The following is a 24462-nucleotide window of genomic DNA, read 5'->3' on the forward strand; positions in this document are numbered from 1 at the left end:
AGAAGTTTAGCTGCAAATTATATTTCACTACGATCATTACACGAATACAAACTTCTCTTATTCTATTTCTACTGTTAGATAAAGCTTACCTTGATCTTGTAAGATTAACGTACAGTCATCAACGCTACGACGCTATTACAGTCATATAGTCTTATTCAGTTTTCATTTAACCAAAGAAGACAGGCAGGCCATTTATAGGGTTGCTATGTCATCAGACCACAACGCTAACATACAAACCGTGATTACCATGACAACTTTAATCACCATGATAACCGTGATTACCATGAAAACTTCGATCACCATGATAACCGTGATTACCATGACAACTTTGATCACCGTGATTACCATGACAACTTTGATCACCATGATAACCGCGATTACCATGACAACTTTGATCACCATGATAACCGCGATTACCATGACAACTTTGATCACCATGATTACCATGACAACAACTTCCCAGATAAGCCGCATAAGACACGCATTTTTAGGCTCTAAGAACATACTGTTGCATTTTAAAACACGCGATCGATATTAGTGCTTTTTAAAGATATACGTCAAGTGCTATTCTAAAACAAGGACTGAGCCGAGTAATAAAATAAAATAAAAATGCTTCTGATGACGCGAATATTGAAAAATACATTAGAAACGCTGCGCGACGATGCTATAACAGCCCCCTAGCACGACCAAAATATCGAGTTTCATGGTGTATAGAGCTTGGTGCATTCTTATCAGCTACATTTTCTTGTGCCTTGAAACCTTCTTTTACTTTGACGCGAGGTTAAAGGAGGCTTGTGAAATCTTTTAGGCACATCAAGGTTTGGGAGTGTAGGGAATGGTTTTGCCGCTGTTAATGCGTCGACTTTGGCCTTCTTTACTTTAGTTTCATTTCTACTTGTGGGATATCTGGCAATACTAAAATATTCAACGCCCGTTAGTCTACATTCCTCTCGCTAGCTCACGGGCTCCCTGTGGTGGGTTTTAGGCGAACTGACTAAGCTCCACTGGTTTCTTCATTTGTCCCCAGTCCCCGTACTGAGCCTCCTTCATGTGCTGGAAGAAGGTGTTCTTGGCGTTCAGGTAATCGCTCGCCTGATCTTTCGCCTTACGGTACGACTTGGCCTCTACCACTTTCTTGTACTCAGAGTTTTTCTTGGCAACTTCTAGGAAGTTGGCGTAAATCGCCATCCTACAAGAGAAGCGGGATAATCATCTTGTGAAGAAGAAACCTTATCAAATAATCTTCTTGTGAACAACAACAAAAAAATGATTCGGCTTATCAATCCATTATGTCAAGTGTTGTCTGTTTCTCGAGCGACTTAGAACACTTGACAGTGAAAAGGCACTTACCTGGAAAGGCGTGGAGTAAGTACGCAGCTGCTTTGTCTCCTATTTTCTTTGTTCTACAAAGGAGTTCTTTTGTCTCCATTCTTCTCGTTCTTTGTGTCGAGGTGCGGATATTGTTCATTTGCCCAATCAAATTGCAGCTTGTTAGAGCTGCGTATCGACCCAAGGTGTGACGACACCCTGCTGCTAAGGTTGGGGGTGATAGAAATAAACCCCCTTTAAGCATGTGCTTACTGGACAGGGCGTGACGGCATCCTATTGCAAGGGATAGAGGTGATAGATATGAACCCTCCTATTAGCATGTACTTACTTGACAAGGCGTGATGACATCCTATTCCTAGGGTAAGAGGTGATAGATATGAACCCTCCTATTAGCATGTACTTACTTGACAAGGCGTGATGACATCCTATTCCTAGGGTAAGAGGTTATAGCTATAAACCCTACTATTAGCATGTACTTACTTGACAAGGCGTGACCACACCCTATTGCTAAGAATAGGGGTGATAGATATAAACTACCCCTATTAGCATGTACTTACTTGACAAGGCGTGACCACACCCTGTTGCTAAGGTTAGAGGTGATAGATATAAACCCTACTATTAACATGTACTTACTTGACAAGGCGTGACCACACCCTGTTGCTAAGGTTAGAGGTGATAGATATAAACCCTACTATTAGCATGTTCTTACTTGACAAGGCGTGACGGCATCCTATTGCTAGGGTTAGAGGTGATAGATATAAACTACCCCTATTAGCAAGTACTTACTTGACAAGGCGTGACCACAACCTGTTGCTAAGGTTAGGGTGATAGATATAAACTACCCCTATTAGCATGTTCTTACTTGACAAGGCATGACCACACCCTGTTGCTAAGGTTAGAGGTGATAGATATAAACCCTACTATTAGCATGTACTTACTTGACAAGGCGTGACCAAAAACTGTTGCTAAGGTTAGAGGTGATAAACCCCCCTAAAAGCATGTACTTACTGTAAAAGGAGTGACCACATCCTGTTGCTTGGGTTAGAGTTGATAGGTTTAAACCCTCCTAAAAGCATGTACTTACTTAGAAAGGCGTGAGGGAACCCTGTTGTTAGGATCTCGTCCAAGACAGGCATCCAGCACCTCAGCTCGCTTCTCATCACCAAGACACCAGTTCAGTGTCAAGTTCTTCGTCTTGGACTTTGTCTCCACATCACGTGGGCTGTCGACAGGAGCCAAACGGCCGCACTGAATTTTGGGAAGGTTGACGCGATACGGAGATGGCAGTCGACTGGACAGGGGTTTGACTGCCTCACGCTCGATGCGGGCACTGACTGCACGTGTCAGATGGCTTGCCTCAAAGAGGTTGCCGACCACAAGAGAGTTTAGGTAGATCGGTTCAATGAGGTTGCTCAGCAAAGCACCCTGAAGACCTAAGAATAACAGTGATCACGGTTAGTAGGATAATTATACCATAACGGTTGCAGGGCGGTTTGGCATGGACATGTTGACTGTCACATAATAAGGGTGAAACATACTGATGAAAGCAGTACTGGCATATAACAAGGGGAAACATACTGATGAAAGCAGTACTGGCATATAACAAGGGTAAAACATACGTATGAATACATAACTGGCATATAACAAAGGGGAAACATACTGACGAAAGCAGTACTGGCGTATAACAAGGGGAAACATACGAATGAAAACATAACTGGCATATAACAAGGGAAACATACTAATGAAAGCAGTACTGGCATATAACAAGGGGAAACATACTGATGAAAGCAGTACTGGCATATAACAAGGGGAAACATACTGATGAAAGCAGTACTGGCATATAACAAGGGGAAACATACTCTGATGAAAGCAGTACTGGCATATAACAAGGGGAAACATACTGATGAAAGCAGTACTGGCATATAACAAGGGGAAACATACTGATGAAAGCAGTACTGGCATATAACAAGGGGAAACATACTCTGATGAAAGCAGTACTGGCATATAACAAGGGGAAACATACTGATGAAAGCAGTACTGGCATATAACAAGGGGAAACATACGTATAAAAACATAACTGGCATATAGCAAGGGGATGAAAACATGACTGACAAGTCTTACTCCTTTTTGCTACTCTTCCCTTCCTCCAAAAATAGATATGCTTTACCGGTGTTGACTGTTATCTTGATAATACATTTACCCTCCCTTATTACCAAGAGTGACCCACTCACAAAACCTCCAGTGGATTCACTTCTAACTAAAAAAGAACAAACTAATTCCCTCTACTCTTTCTGTTTTCTAGACAAGGCAGTACCTACCCAGCACATTCCACTTAGCCAGTTTATCACTACAAGATGCTGTGCGTAGCCTCTGGCCTCGCCGGATGCCGTCAATGGTTTGGATGCTGTCATCAGGGTCCAGAGGGATTGTGCCTTCTCCTTTCTCAACCTTGGTACGCAGGAGACCATGCTGCTTGCTGCCGAACATCAGCTGGTCAGCACCCTCACTTCCACTGAAAGTATAATTCATAGATACTGTTCAGCAATTAGTGTCCATAAACAAGTATTTAAAAATCGGCTTTGATCAACAGATATAAGCAGGGAGAGGATTAAATACTCATCAGCACAAAGAACGTTTGATATGATGCGGTAAAACCGCCCATATATTGCCCATATATATTGACAGACCTTGAAAAGATGCATAAATACAGTGGGAAACTCTGCTCAACAAGATTCCCCTTCAAGAGTCCACTTGGGGCTTTTAGAGTAAAAAAGCGAGAACTTCTAATTTCTTTAATACCCCTTCCCCAGGTATTTGTTGGCAGTTTGCATACATGAAGGGTCCCAGTATATTTATAAGCCCTTTGGTGGGTTGTCAGTTGGGACTGGAACACTAATGGACCTAGTGTTGAAAGCCCTACCTTGCAGTATCACTGACAAATACTGACGCATCTCCACAGGGTGCGGTGCTGATGTACAAACTGAACTTGACATCTTCCCGCAGCTTGATCTGTTGGCCTTTGATCTTGGGCAGGAAGATGCTTTTGGATTCAGATGGCTTCTCAAACAGCAGGTTTAGTTGAGACAGCAGGAAGCGAACCAGGCCTCTACGGGCAATCACCTCAGCATGGGAATCAAACACTACTGTGCCCTCAAGCCGCAACTGGTCACCTCCAATACACCTATGAAATGATTACATGAAGTGTTAAAAATAACAGGGAATTTATATATAAGTACTGGTCATAAAATAAATGCAGGTTTTGCTGCAAGTCGATTATGCTGCTGGAAAATATACCAGACTTAATAAAATGGCTAAAAATAGTCAGAAATAACCATGCATTTTTCACAAAATGTCAAAATAGTAAGAATTGTGATTTCTGAGTTTCAGTTAGCCAATATAATGTATCCTTCTGTCACTGACTTGTTTCTTGGCCAATAAAAATGCCAATAAAAATTCTGCCACTAATTTTTGGGATTCCTGTGGAGGAATCCACAAGTTGAAAATTCGCCTATGTTATTATTTTCTTCTATCGCAAAATGATACTTAGACTCCATGCTAAGCCTCGACTTAGTTAAATAAGCCTGGACTCCAAGCTATCACCATGTTTTCCTTTTTGCCTTTGATGCATTGCATGGCTTTGACCTTGGATATATTTATACAGTGAGGAAATCATGGAGTCTCTTTCAACTTTAAATACACTCAAATCGCTTACAAATGCCAAACCTTTCTTGGTATAGCCACACCAAAAGATGTCGAGCGTTTTCTAAAAAGGCATTTTGAGAGATACCACGAATCTATCAAGTTTACACATCTTATCCAAAGTGAACTCTATAGTTGCTAATGTACAGGTGCCACCATTACCAAAGAATGTCAACAAACTTCTAAAGACGCAGAAACAAGGATTATTAGTAAGCTTGCTATAATTGAAGAAATAAGACAAGATACCTGTGTTTACGATCATCCATGTGTTTATCAAAGTAACACCATGTTTACAAGAATGAGTACATTGCTTCTTCTATTATTTTTCCATCAAGGAAGTATTAGCTTTATGTTTTTTTATAATATATAGCTTAATATTTACTATTTTAGGATATAAAACTTCCAGTTTTTAAATTGCTTTACTCAGACATGGTAGTCAAAGACATATTTAGTTGAATTGGATACTTTAATTGCTCTCAGACATTTCAATAAACATTTCTTTACAGAAGTATTGGTGAGTTCTAAACTATTAAAATCCAAGAGATAGTTTACTAACATTGATTTTAAAGCATTTTTACCATAAATAATGTATGCTTAGAAGGAGTCTAAATTTTCCAATGTATTTTAAAAGTAACAGTTAAAAATACTAAATGAAAGTAGAAGCAGCCATTTATCTACTGCATTAAATAATAAAATCAAATTGTAAAATTATTTGAAGTAGCAAGCAAACGGTTTTCAGCTAATTTTACATCGAGTCAAATTATTGAAATAAAATTTACCAAACAGCTATTGTACTACTGCATTTATGATAAACAAAATATTTCTGTTATTTCTGTTCATAAATAATGTATGCTTAGAAGGAGTCTAAATTTTCCAATTTATTTTAAAAGTAACAGTTAAAAATACTAAATGTAAGTAGAAGCAGCCATTTATCTACTGCATTAAATAATAAAATCAAATTGTAAAATTATTTGAAGTAGCAAGCAAACAGTTTTCAGCTAATTTTACATCGAGTCAAATTATTGAAATAAAATTTACCAAACAGCTATTGTACTACTGCATTTATGATAAACAAAATATTTCTGTTAGAATTGTCATCAAGTTTATTCATTCAAAGTGTTAGCTATTAATAAACAGATATTTCAATCATTTTTGTGTCCAACTTATGTTCATATGGTTTTCTCATTACATTACAATAAATAAACGATGCAGTTTAACTTCAATTTGATTAATTCAACAGCTTACTTTCTTTTCTCTTGAACATTCAAAAAATTTCAGTTGAGTAATAGTGTCTAATGGTACCAAAATAAAAAACTATAGATGATAACTAAATATAATTTATTTCAAGGACATGCTGTAAGCACTACATATTGTCAACCTACTATAAATGAGCCAAGTCTAAGTAAAACAGTTTTAACAAAATTACTAAGGTTACATTTTAAATGTGTGAGGTGACCAAGGTACTGGGTTAATGCCCAAGTAGTGGATAGTTAGTAAGCATAGGGTATAAATAGGACATTCAATTTTTTTGTAATAATGTGACAAGATAATAATATTGTGTTAGCTGTAATGAAAGACATTTTTTTAATCAACATGAAATGTGTACCTGTGCATATAGTGGAGGCTACATAACTGGATTGTTTATCATTTTGGTATAAACTGAAGTTAAGTTTCGTCCTTATTTTCATCTAAATCATATTAGGGTAAGCTTATCTCTGCAAGGTGCCCCAGCAGCTTAGATATATAGTAACCGTTAGCAGTGATCATTCAAAGAATCACTAACATCTTTATGAATTTACTATTGCCTTCTATACATAAAGAAATCTTATTTATTTGAGAAATCTTATTAATTTTTTTGTACGAGAATCCCGCGTTCATGCAGCAATGCGTCTAGTTATGGCCAAAAAAAATGCATATTTTTGCCACTTACTTATTTCTTAGCCAATAAAATGTATAAGTCTGCCAATCACATATTTCTTACCCATTAAAATGCATAAGCTTGCCACTCACTTATTTCCTGTGCCAATGCTGACGACGGTCCCCTTTGGATTGGAAGAATCCTGCATGATAAATGCCGCCAGCACCTTGTAGCCAGCCAGCCTCCAAGATTCTGCGGCATGGTTACTAATAAGTGTCAGGCACTGCCAGCTTAGAGCAGCTAACTGGTCCCCTTCACAGCTGCCAACAGGAGAGTACATGGAGCCTGTGTTGGCTTTCTCAAGCTCTGTCAGGGCATGGCCTGCTGCTATTTCTTTAGCAGCTTTCTTGGTGCGACCCTCACCTGGAGGGTAGCTCTGTTCACCAATTTTGAACGCCATGTAGTGGGAACCAGGGTTGACACGGAACTCATGTTTGACCTCAATGGGTTCAGGCTGAGGAAGATGGTAAGCCTGACAAAACTCATAGAGTGCACTAACCCTGCTCTTCACACCTTGCTGTTTTGGGACAACACCATTTTCTCCTGGCACAGATTCACTTGGCTGAACTGGACCTGTTACAGGGGTGAACATTAGTATGTATGCCACAGTAGTGATACGTAAATGCAGGAAATTAGAGAGCGTAATAAACTAGTCCTGTAGTTATGTCTAAAAGAGAGGACTGTATCTTCTCTGAAATAGATGTCTAAGCAAAATTATGTCTACGCATTTTTGAGTTTTGAAAATTGCAAAACAACATTTCAAAAACTTCAACTTCCAGTTCAGATCAAAGGATTGTAATCAATGTACAGACTTAAATCATTTAACAATGAAGAACTTGATGATCCTCAAAAAGCTCAGAGGTAATTCCCTTCTCACCCCCTCTCCTCGCCCTCTCACCCTTATAAACCATAGCTCCCTTCTCACTACCATCCCCAACCCCCTCTCACAAGCTGCCAAAAAGGTCAAAGGTAACACCCTCCTTGCCCCCTCTCCTAACCCTCTCACCCATATAAACCAAAGCTCCCTTCTCTCTACCATCCCCTTCCACCACTCACCTATATAAACCATAGCTCCCTTCTCTCTACCATCACCTTCCCCCTCTCACCCATATAAACCAAAGCTCCCTTCTATCTACCATCCCCTTCCCCTTTTCACCTATATAAACCATAGCTCCCTTCTCTCTACCATCCCCTTCCACCACTCACCTATATAAACCATAGCTCCCTTCTCACTACCACCCCCTTCCCCCTCTCGCCTATATAAACCATAGGTCCCTTCTCTCTACCATCCCCTTCCCCCTTTCACCTATATAAACCATAGCTCCCTTCCCTCTACCATCCCCTTCCCCCTCTCACCTATATAAACCATAGCTTCCTTCTCTCTACCATCCCCTTCCCCCTTTCACCTATATAAACCATAGCTCCCTTCTCTCTACCATCCCCTTCCCCCTTTCACCTATATAAACCATAGCTCCCTTCTCTCTACCATCCCCTTCCCCCTCTCACCTATATAGACCATAGCTCCCTTCCCTCTACCATCCCCTTCCCCCTCTCACCTATATAAACCATAGCTCCCTTCCCTCTACCATCCCCTTCCCCCTCTCACCTATATAAACCATAGCTCCCTTCCCTCTACCATCCCCTTCCCCCTCTCACCTATATAAACCATAGCTCCCTTCCCTCTACCATCCCCTTCCCCCTCTCACCTATATAAACCATAGCTCCCTTCTCACTACCATCCCCTTCCCCCTTTCACCTATATAAACCATAGCTCCCTTCTCACTACCACCCCCTTCCCCCTCTCACATATATAAACCATAGCTCCCTTCCGTCTACCATCCCCTTCCCCCTCTCACCTATATAAACCATAGCTCTCTTCTCACTACCATCCCCTTCCCCCTCTCAGCTATATAAACCATAGCTCTCTTCCCTCTACCATCCCCTTCCCCCTCTCACCTATATAAACCATAGCTCCCTTCTCACTACCATCCCCTTCCCCCTCTCAGCTATATAAACCATAGCTCTCTTCTCTCTACTATCCCCTTCCCCTTTTCACCTATATAAACCATAGCTGGCCTTGCGCACGGTGTTGCGCATCAGAGCGTAACAAAAATTATAACGCTAGGTTTATGATTATAACTTTGATCTCGATAAAGCTACACACTTTTTATTTTATTTGGATAACCTTTGTCTAATGTGCATCTCGAATCGAAAATTTGAGATAGTAAAAATTTCAAAAACATTAAAAAATATATCAAAATAAAAACAGTGCCATAAAAACGGGCCGTTTTAAAGCCCATTTTTTATGAACATTGCTCCATCTTTTTGCTAATTAAAAAGAAACTTTTTCTTTTGTAGTTTGATCAATGTCATAAATGGAATGCACTTGAAATTCTCTTTAAGATGCTGTCCTTTTTATAGAAAGAGGAAAAGAAATGTGAACAGACGGGAGCGATAAGCAGCGTTATAATTTTTTTCGACAATAGAAAACACAAAACGTCGAATTACGTCGTGCCTTTTTTTGCCTTTTTTTGCCCTTTTTGCCTTCATCACGCCTTTTTTTGCCCTTTTGCTTTTTGCCCATCGCGCCTTTTTTGCCTTTTTTTGCCTTTTTTGCCTTTTTTTGCCCTTTTTGCCTTATTTTGCCATCGCGCTCTTCCTGCATTTTCATTGTGCTTTTTATCCCGAATATTATAGAAATCTAAAACAATTGCGAATAATATATACTTTTCTAGACGTAATTTCAGAAGAAAGGAATGCCGGTTGATATAATTAAACTCCTCGGGTATTTGTCTACTTTCAGTTCTTGCTTCTTATCTTCTTATGCAAGACAAGAATTCGCCCCGTTCGAGTTTGAATATTGCAAACTTTAAAGCATGGAGAAATATACATTCTATAACGAAAATAATTTTAGAAGCCTAACTTGTTCAATGATAGAGCTCCCATAATCTGAGCTGATAAATAAGCTGGATTAAATTTAGATTTTTTTCATAGCAGGATTCTAGAGAGGCGCGCGATAGGGCAAAAAAAGGCAAAAAAGTGCGCGATAGGGCAAAAAAGGCAAAAAAGTGCGAGATAGGGCAAAAACATGCGCGATAGGGCAAAAGAAGGCAAAAAAGGCAAAAACAAGCTAGGGCAAAAAAATTGCGCGATAGGGCAAAACTAGGCAAAAAAGGCAAAACACTTTTGCAGCGTTCAAATGTTACGCAGCAGTTGTTGATAACTACATAACGTCCATACTTCGACAACAAATATCGATGTTTTCTATTAGATTAGAAAAATAGTATGACTAATTTTAAAAACTACGATAATCAAACTTTTATATCCGAAATTCAGGATACGTATAACGCAATACTTAAGAAATAGCAGTAAATCTAAAACGAAATGTCGAGAAATTTCTTGTTGAGCCAGGCTTGCGCAACACAGTGCGCAAGGCCAGCTCTCTTCTCTCTACTATCCCCTTCCCCCTTTCACCTATATAAACCATAGCTCTCTTCTCACTACCATCCCCTTCCCCCTCTCACCTATATAAACCATAGCTCCCTTCCCTCTACCATCCCCTTCCACCACTCACCTATATAAACCATAGCTCCCTTCCCTCTACCATCCCCTTCCCCCTCTCACCTATATAAACCATAGCTCCCTTCTCACTACCATCCCCTTCCCCCTCTCACCTATATAAACCATAGCTCCCTTCTCTCTACCATCCCCTTCCCCCTCTCACCTATATAAACCATAGCTCCCTTCTCACTACCATCCCCTTCCCCCTCTCACTTATATAAACCATAGCTCCCTTCCCTCTACCATCCCCTTCCCCCTCTCACCTATATAAACCATAGCTCCCTTCTCTCTACCATCCCCTTCCCCCTCTCACCTATATAAACCATAGCTCCCTTCCCTCTACCATCCCCTTCCCCCTCTCACCTATATAAACCATAGCTCCCTTCTCTCTACCATCCCCTTCCCCCTCTCACCTATATAAACCATAGCTCCCTTCTCTCTACCATCCCCTTCCCCCTCTCACCTATATAAACCATAGCTCCCTTCCCTCTACTATCCCCTTCCCCCTCTCACCTATATAAACCATAGCTCCTTTCTCACTACCATCCCCTACTCACAAGCTGCAAAAAAGGTCAACGGTAACACCCTTCTCAACACCTCTCTCCTCACCCTCTTACCCATATAAACTATAACACCCTACTCATATCCTCTTCTGAACACCCTCTCAAAAGTTGCCAAAAAGTCAGAGGTAACTCCCTTCTCACCCACCTCACCCTCTCACAAGCTACCTCCCTCTTCTTATCTGTCCCCCTCTTCTCATCCCCTTCCCCTCTCTCTCTCATCAACCCCCCCTCTCAAACTGATTGACTCTTGAACCAACAACTTTTTATATGCAACCCCAAACCAAAAAGATGTAATACCAAAGCTATCTACAAATAAATCTACTATAGAATAAAATTGCAGGTAGCAGATGTTAAAAAATAAAACTGATACATCCTAACCATAACAACTGAACCATCCTTTAGTGGGGGTAGGGGGAGGGTTTGATGTAATACTTCGGCTCCCACAGGGAGTAGAAGAAAATAAGGCATGCATACCTGGTTCCACAGGGATCCCAAGAAGGACCCCAAGAGCAATCTTGGCACACTCTTTCTTGGCTTCCTGCTTGCTTCTGCCGTAGCCACAATCAAACTTACGGTCACCCACAGTGGCCAGATAAGAGTAGGTCCTGTTGTGATCGGGCCCAGTGTATCCTAGGTCCACAAATTCAACCTGTGCAAGAACATCCAAAGGTTTATAGGAATTGGAAAAAATTCAAAGATAGAGATTTAACAGCCACTGTCAGGGGCCATTTTGTCATCCTAGCAAAGTACTATGTATAAAAATAATCCATTTCTATCAGCTTATTTTGTGAAGCCAATGTGATATCTTCATTTGAATTTGGGTATTGATCTTTGTTTTAAGATAATTATTTAGAGATTTTAGCTCATTATATATGGTTTTTCAATATTAAACAATAACAAAGGTGTTGCTGACAAGGGCTATTTAAGTTAGTTGATTGAATACCTTTTGATTATGTTTCTGCCCAAACTCATTCAGCACACTAACTGGGTGACGCTCCTCTACTGATTTCTTTGCTCCTTTACTTGATTGAGCTGTGAGAAAAATACATAGATTCCTACAGTATTCAACATCCTGTATTCAAATACAATATATCAAAAGTCAAAGCCCTCATTGCAATCAACTCAATGCATGTATACCACAGTTACATATCCTGATTGTGTTGTTAAGCTTGATATGCCATTTGTACACTGTACTCCTCATTAACAGCCACTCACTTGGGAGCTGACAACCACTTGTGAATTAGTACTTTTTTTCCTTTGCTTTCAAGCTTTTTCAAGTATTGTATAATTCTGATTTGTATCAGTTAACTTAAATAAAGAGTACATTTCATGATTGTATGTAGGAGTCTGAGTTTGAGTTAAGTTGAGTTATCTATGTAAGTAATAATGACTCAAAATTCAAGGTCCAAATTCAAGTGAAACTAGACTCTATTTTGTCTAACAGTAGCCTTTTCTCATGAACACCCCCATAATAGCCCTGTTTCAGAATCTCAGTGGTATTTGCTAAACAGATCAATAGAAGCATTATAGAGATGATGACAATATTGAAGTTGAATACTCACGCATCTGAATCTGCATGTTAAAGAGTGTCTTGAGGGCCAGCAAAGCTGCTTCCTTTTTGGCCTTGTTCTTGGTCGAGCCTCTGCCAGACTCAAAGGTTCTGTCCCCAACAGTGGCATTGCAGGAATAGGACCTTTTGTTGCCTGGCTCATTGTGTTGTTTGTCCTCATAGGTTATCTAGAACAATAATTTATTACAAGATTATGTGCTGTCCTAGTGAATTTTATCTTGTGTAAAAAAAGTATGGCTTAAAATTAGTCAACCGTTATTCATAAAGATAAAGTTGCCTCTCTGGTTTTACCAAAAAAGTGATGGTTTGATTTGAGTTAAGACAAATAGCTGCTGAATTTGAGTGTCAAGCAAATGGAAAACAAACAGAAAAAAAAGCTTTAATTTTGTTCTGAAGATATACTGCGAAAAGTTACTAAATTGTGTGTTTTGTTTACAATATAACTTAAATGGAACACGTATCATGTGTTTAAACATTCCATATCTTGTCTGACCCTAGTCATCTTTTGAGTTGTTAAAACACTCTTACAATGCCACCACCACTTGCAATTAATTATTAGAATTAATATAAGGTGCACCTTTAGCTGACTACGCTGACAATATTCATTCAACAACATGACTGGGTCTTTGTCCAACACAACGCCTTTCTGTTCAGAGTCTGAGCCCTCAGGTGCCAGGCCTGGTAGGGATGTCAGCACAGCAGGCTCCTCATTCAAGTAGTAAAGCCCTGTCACCATAGAAACAACTGCTTTGATGAGGAGGAAAATGACTTAAATCAGTAGTTTTAGGGGACGCAATAATCTTGTGAGCGAATTTTTATTTTGTACCATCATCAAATAAGAGGAACAAAACCATCAAATTGTGAGTGTTTCCCTCAGTCCTTTATTAACAGAATGCTACACAGGGCATTGGGGTTTTATCAAATTCCTTCTTCTTGTCAGCTCTTCTGCTACCTTTCCAATTAAAAAAAAAATGTGTGTGAGAGCAATAACTTTCAGTTGTTAAAAAATGATTGATTACTTGCTTTCTCAATATATCATTTGTTTATCAGAGTTATCACTTTTTGCTACAATCTGCCATAATAAGTGAGAAACCAAAACTCTTTTGAGCTGAAAGGTCCAGTAAAACAGTGCTTAGTTGCTGACTTTACCCTCTTTTGGCTCCCAGTTTATCAGTTCCTTCAGGCCAACAATGGCCGCTAGTTTCCTGGCCATTTTCTTCTGAGCACTTCTCTTTGGCCCGAATTCTTGTGTTCCAACAGTGACTTTAGATTCATACAAGCCAGGAAATGAGCAAGGGCTATCTTCAAATTTTACCTAAAGTAAATAGAAAGTATGAAAATAGAAAGAAATGTTGACATTTAAAGTTTTGATGGAAATAATAATATTTAAAATGTATTTTGGAATTTTAACATTTAGATATTATGATTTTTACATAACACTATAGCACAACATGTTATATTGAAAGTAAAAACAAAGAAAATAAGTAATAAAAAAGGTAATTACATAAAAACATACACACATATATAAAACGTGTTAAAAATATGCTTAAGGTAATACCGTACTTAAAAACATTTGTAGTTGCTGGTTTTCAAAAAATTATGCCATTTTGTTATCCTCAAAAAAGCGAATTTAAAATCCTTTTTTCGCAAGAATTCATGAAATGTGAGCTTCAAAACATTGAGCAAAGCACAACGGGGATTGGGATTAACACCTAGTTCACACTTAGTTATGTCCAGCAAACATCTAATTACTTCGAGTTCATATGCAAATTAATCGTCATTCGCCTCCCTGCTCAAGTTTTATTCGAGCTTTTACAAGTCTAGCACTCAAACAAAAGAAGGATTTTCACTTTTATGGGTTCGTTCAAAGCCTTTCAACTTCACCACTCTCTGAAATAAACGATAGAAACCCGCATCTTCCAGCTAGGAAGCTCAGAGGACAAGACTTTCGAGCATAGGTGGCTTTTCAGTTTTTTTAGTTAAAAGCCAAACTATAATCTAGCCAAAACACAACGAACTGACGAAACGTATTGTACAAAGGCGATCCTATGATTTGTTGCTTTGAGCTGTTCGTTTGTTTTCGATGTACAGTAATAAGAGGTCTTGTGTCACTCGATACATGTCTCGTGCTGCAAACTGGAGCAAACCATCCACTCACACCTCGAGTCAGTTTCCCACCAAACAAAGCATGCTGTAGCTCAACCATATAAGGTTTTTAGGCCAATATTAAGGAAAAAATTAGGTTTATTATCGCTTTTTTTTAGTTTCACAGGCTCACAAATATGGTGACACAACAGACTACAAAGAACGAAGACGCAATTCCTGAAAGATTTTAGCGAAAAATCTTGCTGAAGAAGAAGAAGCATGATTTTTTTTATCAGATTTCGCATTTTCCCATGGAATGACTCGAAAATATCTCTCCTATAAACCTGAATAACTTCTTTAACTTATCCTAAAGTTTCATAGGAATTCAGCGTTTTGGGTAGAAGATATCACAGCTCAGCTCCACCCCAGTCTGGCTGAATAAAATTCAAACTTCAAGATGACAACACGCCAAAACATTGGTGGGTAGTGACTAATTTTTACTGCAAATTCCTGCTCTTTTGGTGGTTTATTCATTGTTAGTAGCCAAGAGAAAATAAACCAAGCTAACAAGAAGAAAAGTGCTTCAAAAGTTGAGTTTGGTTTTCGCTCCTTGTGGACAAAGAAGACATGCTTGACGGAACTCCAGAGCTCCGCACCGCATGGCAATTTACTGACAACTGAGCCTTCTGTGGACCTGGTTTAGTCCCTTTTATAGTGCAGCCTGTTGGTCTCGAATATACTTAAAAAACAGCTCTGGTTTCTTATAAATAAGGGAAGAGAGTTTCAGGATATCTAAAGGTTACAGATTAACCCATGTTACCCTCAAGTAAAAGAAACCCTGAGTCCCTTTTCACACAAAGCTGAGTTGATAAAACAGATGAGCTATATTCTGGATGTCTCTCTCCTAACCTGCAGGCTCATCTTCTGTCCATATTCGTTGATCAACATGACGGGATCTTTGTCAGGTGGAGCTGACAGTTGGTTGTTTTTGGGGCGCTGTCGGTAGCGCTGGTTGTACTTCGGGCGGAACCCTGGTGTCCTATGTTGGGGGTGGGGAGCGCCATCGGGTGAGAGGCCAGGAAGGACTGCTGGGATAGGGGAGTACATGGCAAAGGTTCCTGGTTCTGTGGTAAATGAAAAGGAAAGAATTGCTGAAAAACCTCGGAGGTGTGCATTTTGGCCTCCTGGCATTAGTGTTTTAAATAGGGAAAATCAGTCCAGAATACAAGGGACTGACAGAAATGACATGATGTCATGGTTTCTTTAGTATTTCTTCACAGTGCACATGCCCAAGGTATTTCCTTCATGTCAGAAATGCAAAAATCTGGAATAATATTTTGTCAGCTATTTTGATTTCTATTACTAGTGAACCTAACCTTTGAGCTTTATATTGGGTGCATATATTCATTTTTAGTATAAATCTACTCACATACTATCACGAATTCTGCAATTTGATTGGCTCCCGTACTCACTATCTATTGAGTGATAGGTAGCGAGTTGCGAAAAAAATGGTGTTTTTCGCAAAAAAACAACATAAATTATTATTAAAATAGTCAGTTATTCGAAGGAAGTGTGTGAGTAGATTTACACTAAAACAATTAGACTACTCGTTCTCATTTTCTATGTGTCAAAAAGTCAACTCTGTGCTCACGCCTTGTTAACCAACTAATGACTCATAGAAAACTCGAACTCGTAGTCTAATTGTTAAATAACATCTTAGCTTAAAAAGAAACATTATTTTTACATCAATAATAAGAGCTGCTCGAAACTAGGTAAGGAGGGGGGGGGTTGGCAATGTTTACTAAATGAAACCACAATTTTTCAAATAATGTACTCAAATGGTGGAAGTAATAAAAATGTGGGTAATGTGTTTTAATTTTTAAAGTTCAATATTTCTATCACGAATTGTAGAAAATCATAAGCATATTTTTTTAGGGAGAGCACGTGTTTTAATTCGGACTTGTTACGATTTTTGACACAATAGTTTAATAGCTTCAAGTACGATTTTATCCGGGCAATCTTTTATAAGTAAATGGAAAGGAAAAGTAAGAAATAATACTGTTAATGAAGAAAAAAATAAGTTGACGTAATTATTTTATAGAAAACAATTCCGTTTGATAAAGAAAAAAACCCTGAGTCTTTCAACCGTTCAACTATTTCTTGTCATTGCTACCTACATTTCCAGAATTGACGGTAACAAGAATGAATTTTTATAGCATACCTTGAGACAACGCTCTTAGTGCAAGATCAGCAGCAAACTCTTTGGCATCTTTCTTGGTTGCCGCAGTAGCTGCATCAAAACTGCTCTCCCCGACCCGAACTCGGGCGCTGTATTGGGGAGAATGCGATGGGCCGGCGGGAGCAAGCATTTCGTACTCGATTCCTACTCCGTTCATATCACCGTACTCTTTGAGAGCAGCGCGAGCGTTTTTGTTCACGAGATTGCCAAACATTCCTCCAGGTAGCATGAGGGATTGACTGAGCAAAGTCGTGACAAAAATCTCCACTGATTTTTCACTAAGAAGCGAGCTAAAGACGCGGGACTTTTCTCACTGATGTGTTTTCTTACAAGAGCATGGCCGCCGAGAAATGACTCGAGAGCTCCTTACCAGTCTCCCTCAAACGTCACTTGTTGGTGTCCATTTATGGAATTCTGTCATTCTTCTAGCAAAATAACGGGAGCGAGAAAGCATACATTTCCATCGGGTAGTTCGAGGGAGCTATTGCGATATTCTTGGCAAATTTATGTGTGAAACTTTAAGTTGGGTAATTCAACTTTTCTTCACTACTGTCTCTCAGACCAAAAACATTAACATAGGTGCGGCCAGCTAGAGTTCTTTAACAAAAGGGGCAAAATTGAAGAGTTCTCTATAGCAAATAAAATATTGAGTAGCCTATAAATGCCAACATTTTAAATATAGAGGACCGTCTCCTTTCACTATTCCCGGAATGCATTGCACATCATTTTTTTCCCAGGTTTAGAGTTGTCACAAGTTAGCAACTGTCTTAGATGGGCACCTCCATTAAGGACTGTTGTTATTTTAATCATTATTATCAATCCATAAACCTCTCAATTAATTTCAAGCAAACAAAAGTAAATATTTTTTATTGATATAACACTCACACTTTCTGTACTATGTCTATAAATAGTAACACTAGTTTGTGAACAAGAACCATCTGCATATTTCTAGCTCAAATGTTGAGCAATATAATTTAATTTTGTTTATATTATTTATATATATGGAGGAATGAAAACTTTTCAATAATATTACTACAAAACAAAACTGAAGTGTATACAATTTGTCCAAATGAAGGCATGCCACACTATAACCATTGCTCTTGGCCCCCATGCCTCATAACAATGCCTTATAAACAAGGGTTTCTCTTCAGCCTTTGTGAAGTCATAAGACTGTGCAGGGGCAGATCATGGTATTCCAATAAGTGGTGGACAATGCAAGGATTTTAAGGAAGGCAGGGCTGGAATTATTTTCAATCCAAGGATTTTCTCTCTGAAAGGAGGGCCAGGGCCCGCTGGACCCACCTATAGAAATTCTGACTTTCATCCCATGCTGTACATAGCAATATAGTTGTGGGTGCTAATGATTGCATAAAAAAAAAAAACAAATCCCCCTCAAGACTAGTATCTTTAAATAAGCCTTAAGAAAAATAACAAATTTTGCCATCTTTCTTCTAAGCCTTTCTATGGTTTTCGGTCTGTTTGTGCATGGTATTGACTCTGGGCTATCTTGAGAAGTAAGAGGATGTTAGCCGAGGCTCTGTAAACAGTCTTGGGCGTGGAAGTTCTCCAAACATGTCCTCCGTGTTGTTCTGGACACTTCGTGCAAGTGCTTTCATTGATTCCCCAATCTTGTCTGGTTCTGGCATTGCAAACTAAAATGAACAAGATAAAGTATTAAAAGTTTGTTAGATTTGAGGCAGGTAAAGATGTCTTCTTATTCTTTCCTCCAGAAGACACCATGCCCAATGCAAGTTATATACTGTATATATATTTCAGGGGCGTACGCAGGATTTTAACAAGTTGCAGTCAAAGCATTCAGAAGCTAAATGAGGGCGTGACCGCTCATCCCGCATCCCAGTGAAGATTTCATAGCTTCCGCTTTTGGGTTTGAAATCAACGTCAGTGTGTCAGGCTTTTGAGAATATTACACGATCCTCTGTCACCCTTGATCTGAAATAGGACTTCAGTCATCGAGTGACACGACATAACAATATGTTTGGAAATAATCTGTAGACTACCATGAATAAGAAAATGATACTTTTTCTCCTCATCCACATGTCTAAAACATTTGATTTTTTCCCCTCGTTATGCAAATAAGATCGCCAAATTTTTTTTGCAGTCCAGTGACTGCAGGCCTATACGCTGCGTACGGCCTATAAGACTGCATGCTCTGATTGTTTCGCTATCTCGGAATAATGGGTCAGTATTCACTGCTAAAACTCTGAGTCGATTTGTGAAATTAGCATAGAAAAACTTGTTTTTAATTATCCGAAATTATCTAGCGTTCACATTAAAAGGGCATTTTGCTAAAATTGATTTAGATTCTTTGTCCTTTACGGGAACATGGCTTCAAACTCCCTGTGTTTTGACAGTTTCCTGCCGAAATAATTTTGCAATGCACGTGACAAATTCCAAGTTTGCTGAAATTTCATTTGCGATAAACAAATGCAGCACATCCTCAATTTATACGAAGGCAAACGACAAGTTACTCAAAGTTTAGGCCTGCATAACTTATCCACAATCAAGAGAAGAATTTTAGTAAATGTACCATATCGTCTGTGGAGGATTCAAAGTGAAATAAATAATTTCTGCAATCAAATTCATGAAAAACAACATGTGAAATGGGACTAAATTAGTCTACAAAATAACGTTGGTCAAAATTCTGCGATGTTGGAATGTTTGTTTTGCAGGACTAATCCTGAACGTGTTTTGCGCGAACCCATGCACATCTGTCAAAATTAATTTGTTCAAATTTATTACAATGGCCTCACGGAACATTATTATTGCCGCCATTGCGTAGAAGCTACGAGAGAATATTTTCGCAAGTCAGTGGCTACACGTAGGCTACAAGTGTATTGTGTGACAGAGGAAAAAAAAATCCTTTAAGAAACCTGAAGCACAAGTGAGTGCTCACCTCCTCCTCGTCTTCCCAGGAGTGGGGTTTCCTCACAATAGTTGGCATGGAGATAGGTACTGACGAGGAATATTGGGAAACTGGTTGAGGTTTCTTTCTTTGTATGTAGATATGCCGGGGAAGGGCAGGTTCTTCATTCTGGAAGCTGTTGTCTGGAAGAGATATAGACAAGTTGAATTTAGGAAATCTACTATCATACGAAATCCCTCTTCTTCCACAAACAACCATTTCAGCATGTTGTGATGGTTGGCTAATTGGTAGTCATGACATTATCTTTTTGCCTCAGTGGGCATTACAGAACTGCATTATGCCCTATAGAAAATTTTCATGACCAAAAATGTGATCTTATTAAACTTGATCATTTGGTGATGCTGGGAAGGATATAACTTCAGCTTTAGCGCATTGACCTCATAAAGCCTTGGACGATACACCAAAGCCTCAGTTTGGCATTTCACTGTATGATCTAACTCTCAGTTATTAAGTAGTTAATATTGGCTAAAAGCATTTTGTCTGCTTAAAATGCAAGCCACGTGACATGACACTTACCACTACTACTGATTTCATCCTCTTCTGACTCAAAGAACGGTTCACAGTCATCTGTAAACCCGTCCAGTGCAAACAAGGGGTCAGCATCAGCTGTCGCTGGCTTGGCGCTTTTCTGTCCAGGTCTGGGCGGTTTCCTCCTGACACGATGAATGTTACTTTGCAATGACGGTGATCCAACTTCAAATAAGGGTCTAGCAGTGTTAACTTGGGTGATGTGAACTTGGTTGACATGTTTTGGTGTTTTTAGTAGGTTCAGGGGACCTTCGTGACCTGGTGAATGGAAGATGTTTGCTCCAATTGTCTCTGGTGTCTCAAACATTGCTTCGTGCAAGGAGCTCTCCATTGTCTTTTCCTGGGCTTTACTGATGACCCTGGAAAATACAATATATATACTGTAAGAATGTCCATTAGATACCTGTGAGCTAGATGTTGAGCTAGATTGTGCCCCTGTTAAAGAAGGCCGATCACACTCCAAGTTTTAGCTCCCCAGAGTCATACAGAAGCAAATTTCAATTGACAAATTCAATCAAGTATCTGATATATTTTTAACCAAATATTCTGAATAAAGTGTCAATGAATTTTTATATGTACAAAAGAGTGGCTGAGTAGCCAATGCCTAACCTGTAAACAGAAGATTTATCCTTCAGCGCCTGGGACTGCAAAGCCATAAAGTTCTGCTGTTGTTGCTCAGTATATTGCCTGTGCAAAAGACACAGTAAGGGTTTGGTGAGGAAAGATGTCAATAATTAAATCTACAATACTAAACTGAGGTCAACAAGTTTATTATCACCCCTTAGTATACTACATGTATGAAGTACAAAATTCTGTCAGTCAACTCCCCTAATATTTTTGCTTGATTAACTAAAGTACTGCAGTTCAGTTTAAACATATGCATTAAGATTACCCATTATGGAAAAATAAACAAGCAAAATAATAGGACAACTCCATAGTAATCACACAGCAAGAAGACATGAGTAAGCCCAAGTGACCGCACTCATATTCACCAGTTTTACAAATTTTAAAGATTTGGGTCTCTCATTATTACGCAAGCTTACTGTAGCCTTAAGATGTGCCACACTTAATAAAACTGTAATCCCCTAATTCTAAAACCAAAATCCAAAGTCATTTGCCTACAGTACCCTAGAGATAATTAGTGATGTCAATAAGCTGAATTACCAGGTGAGTAATGCAATACCTTATTCTCTCCTTCATTGCTGCCTCTTCAGATTTTAGATACTTTTTAAGAGCTTCCTGTACACTTGCCATGGCAACTGTCACAGAATCCTGACCAAGTAATAACAGATTATTTCCTGAAAGAGATAGGACATTATGATGCTGTTATATTCCAATTCTTTATCATCCATTTGTATAGGCTATAGTATTGTTTATTCTAAATTATAAAATTTGATATACTTGCTTTTTTCTTTACTATTAATTACAGTGTGTCATCACTTATCAATCATTGTCAATAAAATAAACAACAACCCCCCTTAACATGACATCTTTTGCTAAATAACTGTAGTTCTCCTTCTCATTTTATATGAATTCCAAGCTGAAATGTTTATCCCCCAAACAACAGCATGAAACAAGCAATGATTATTCTAGGAACAAACACATGTGTTTGCAATTCAACACTAAAGTATAACAGCAACCAAGCAAAGATTGTGAAAAAAGTTGTATAAATGCATTGAAGTCATACAAATATCCAAATGACCTAAAAGCTCACAACAACACTTGAACTTCTAATTAACAAGAAGAGTTTAACTAGACGAGATACCAATTTCAACACACAAGTATTTGCCTGCCTTTGAGCATTAGCTGTCCGATCTGCTTGTTGAAATAAAGTACCCAAAAAAAGCTGTTAGGGGACATGACAGGAAGTTGTGGTGAAAAGATTGAAATGATGACAATAGGAAAGAGAAGGAAATGATGTCAACTGCTATAGTTTAAGGGCAGACATTCAAGACTTTAACAGGAAGTAATACTTCTCATCATGTGCAAAAACAAGGTCAAGCCTAGGCAACATTTAGCAAGCAATGTGACATAGTGCACAATTTCTGACTGAAGGCACGATACATACGATGAAGCAAGCTAATAACCATGTTTTGTTCAAAGCAGGGTAACAGATGAGATAGTAAAACATGTCCTTGTTTATAGAAGAAAAATCCCTGTATCACCCATCAATTGGTAATTTCACAGAATATTGCTTATACAATAATCCCCTAGTTTTCTATAATTTAACAAATGAAGATTTAAAATAAAATACCCATACTCTGTGGAAATTTCAGAAGTATTAGATTGTAGCTCAGTAACTGAATATAAGATGACTGTCAAGTTGTACCATGATCACTTGATTGATACACATGATACAGTCAGTTAAATGTTACTGAGATGTTAGAAGATGGTTTTACCTTCATGGCTTGACTCTGCTTCATGTTGCAGTAAGATCTTGAATGGCAAGGAGAAATTCTTTGAACTGCTTCTCTGTCTCAAGACCTCTGGGTCACTCTGAATAGTCAAGAGATGTCAAAATTTATGGAGCTGTCATTTGAAGTCATGAAGTGCATTGTCTTTGTTCCAGGGAATTGTCATGCAATGGCTTTAACCCACACGTAGGCACCAATTCACAATTATAATGACAAGATAAGGGCTAAAAGTGTATGACATAGGTGCACCTGGGCAAAAAGTCTTTTTTATTTTTTTATCAACAAAGCACAAACTTTTAGTCACAAAGAATCTAAATGTGATGAATAGATGAATACAGACGTTAAGTCGGTTGTAGCCTTGCAGCACAATGGTTACATTTTTTTAATCTTTTTAGGAATATTACCACCAACTTAAAAGCATGAAAATATTTTTATTCTCTCTTTTACAATTCTAATGTTATGCAAATTTGTCCTATTACTTTGTGGCGTCATAATAAATTAAAGCAGACATCAAAATCAAATGATGGTTATAACTTGGGGTATGGCAGGGGTTGGACTATAAGCTTATTGTAAATAATGCATTAGGTACCTCTAAGCTCTTGTTCACCAAGACACGATCATAACCTTTTACAGAGTGCAAAGCATAGCAATCCATGCTACAGTTGAGACAACTATAAACATCCCAGTCCTCAACTCTGTTACTCCGTATCAGGCTTTCTACTTCCTGCAGGAAAACAATAAAATCAAGGTACACTCATTTCTGTGTAATAATATTATTTTTTGTTAGCGTTAAATTTATAAGTTTTAACCACTTGAGAGCTTTCTTCTTATTAATGCGAATTGGAGAAGAGAATGACATATTCAGATAAATGTCTATCGCGCAGTAACAAATAAGTTAATACAAACATCACATATTTTTTAGGCCTGTGTGATATCAAAAGCTGATGCAACAATCACTGTACCTCCTAATAAATTATTATTCAGGCTGATTTAAAGAAGAAAAGCACTGCTGAATCTTAGGCACCTATTTGAATCAAACAAAAATTGTTTTCTTTAGAGGTCATGTCATAGACGGAGATCATATAAACATAGAGAAGATTGGAATTGTGTTCTGATGAAAAGTTTTCGGGAGGATATCTGTGAGTCCTTCGAAGGTTTTTACGGCTTGAAATTTTGCCAGCAGCCCCTTGCCCTAGAAGACCCCACCATTATCTTGAGAAGAATTTCTCGTGTACGAACATATTGTGCTAGTTTGATGACTACAATTACCATCTTTATGCCGCCAACAGCTAGCTCAACTTCCAATAACTTGCCCGCGAAGAAGACATTAGTGCAAGATTCGGACACGAAGTCTTTTCCTTCTGTCTCACGCGATGCGTTTGTTTGAACGTGCACGGTAATGTTCAAGCACTCGCACTTTAGCTTCGACATTTTGGAAGCTTGTGCAATTGCAAAAGATGGGAATTCTATAAGGAAGTTTCGTGCAAACACAATAAATTCCCTCTAGTTGGCACACGACCTAAAAGACACCAAAGTCGCACTTTAGCGGGTCTCATGATAGGATCTCGTGACTACTCGCCTCATTATCTCGACCAATCAGAGAGAAGATACC

The 24462-nt window shown here is 38.7% G+C and overlaps 2 protein-coding genes across 2 annotated transcripts; both read right to left on the reverse strand.

Moving 5' to 3' along the window:
* Position 1: 1 nt before the first annotated feature.
* On the reverse strand, positions 2–17333 carry LOC5508360 (double-stranded RNA-specific adenosine deaminase). The gene is made up of 12 exons (XM_032377121.2): positions 16947–17333; positions 15635–15849; positions 13790–13955; positions 13218–13366; positions 12633–12807; positions 12014–12102; positions 11545–11719; positions 7039–7519; positions 4250–4510; positions 3648–3841; positions 2414–2762; positions 2–1189 (listed from the first exon to the last, which is right to left on the reverse strand). Exons 1-12 carry the CDS (start codon positions 17191–17193, stop codon positions 982–984), a joined length of 2709 nt encoding a protein of 902 aa, XP_032233012.2. The 5' UTR covers positions 17194–17333; the 3' UTR covers positions 2–981.
* A 482-nt stretch (positions 17334–17815) lies between these two features.
* On the reverse strand, positions 17816–24407 carry LOC5508361. Its single transcript, XM_032377124.2, has 8 exons — positions 24120–24407; positions 23440–23574; positions 22836–22932; positions 21620–21734; positions 21046–21123; positions 20425–20795; positions 19879–20030; positions 17816–18616 (listed from the first exon to the last, which is right to left on the reverse strand). The coding sequence occupies exons 1-8, from the start codon at positions 24279–24281 to the stop codon at positions 18467–18469; spliced, it is 1260 nt and encodes a 419-aa protein (XP_032233015.2). The 5' UTR covers positions 24282–24407; the 3' UTR covers positions 17816–18466.
* Between the last annotated feature and the right edge of the window lie 55 nt (positions 24408–24462).

The sequence above is a fragment of the Nematostella vectensis genome, chromosome 6 (assembly GCF_932526225.1).
Source record: "Nematostella vectensis chromosome 6, jaNemVect1.1, whole genome shotgun sequence".
Lineage (NCBI taxonomy): Eukaryota > Metazoa > Cnidaria > Anthozoa > Actiniaria > Edwardsiidae > Nematostella > Nematostella vectensis.

Excerpts from the sequence above, each read along its gene's own strand:
- LOC5508361 (XM_032377124.2), bottom strand. The coding sequence starts at position 24,281 with ATGTCGAAGCTAAAGTGCGAGTGCTTGAACATTACCGTGCACGTTCAA. Across the intron at positions 21,735-22,835 it reads AGCAGAGTCAAGCCATGAAG|GAAATAATCTGTTATTACTT; the intron begins GTAAAACCATCT and ends TATCTCTTTCAG. Across the intron at positions 18,617-19,878 it reads CCTGGGAAGACGAGGAGGAG|TTTGCAATGCCAGAACCAGA; the intron begins GTGAGCACTCAC and ends TGTTCATTTTAG.
- LOC5508360 (XM_032377121.2), bottom strand. The coding sequence starts at position 17,193 with ATGCTACCTGGAGGAATGTTTGGCAATCTCGTGAACAAAAACGCTCGC. Across the intron at positions 12,808-13,217 it reads GTCAGCGTAGTCAGCTAAAG|ATAACCTATGAGGACAAACA; the intron begins GTGCACCTTATA and ends TTATTGTTCTAG. Across the intron at positions 3,842-4,249 it reads TTTGTCAGTGATACTGCAAG|TGGAAGTGAGGGTGCTGACC; the intron begins GTAGGGCTTTCA and ends TTATACTTTCAG.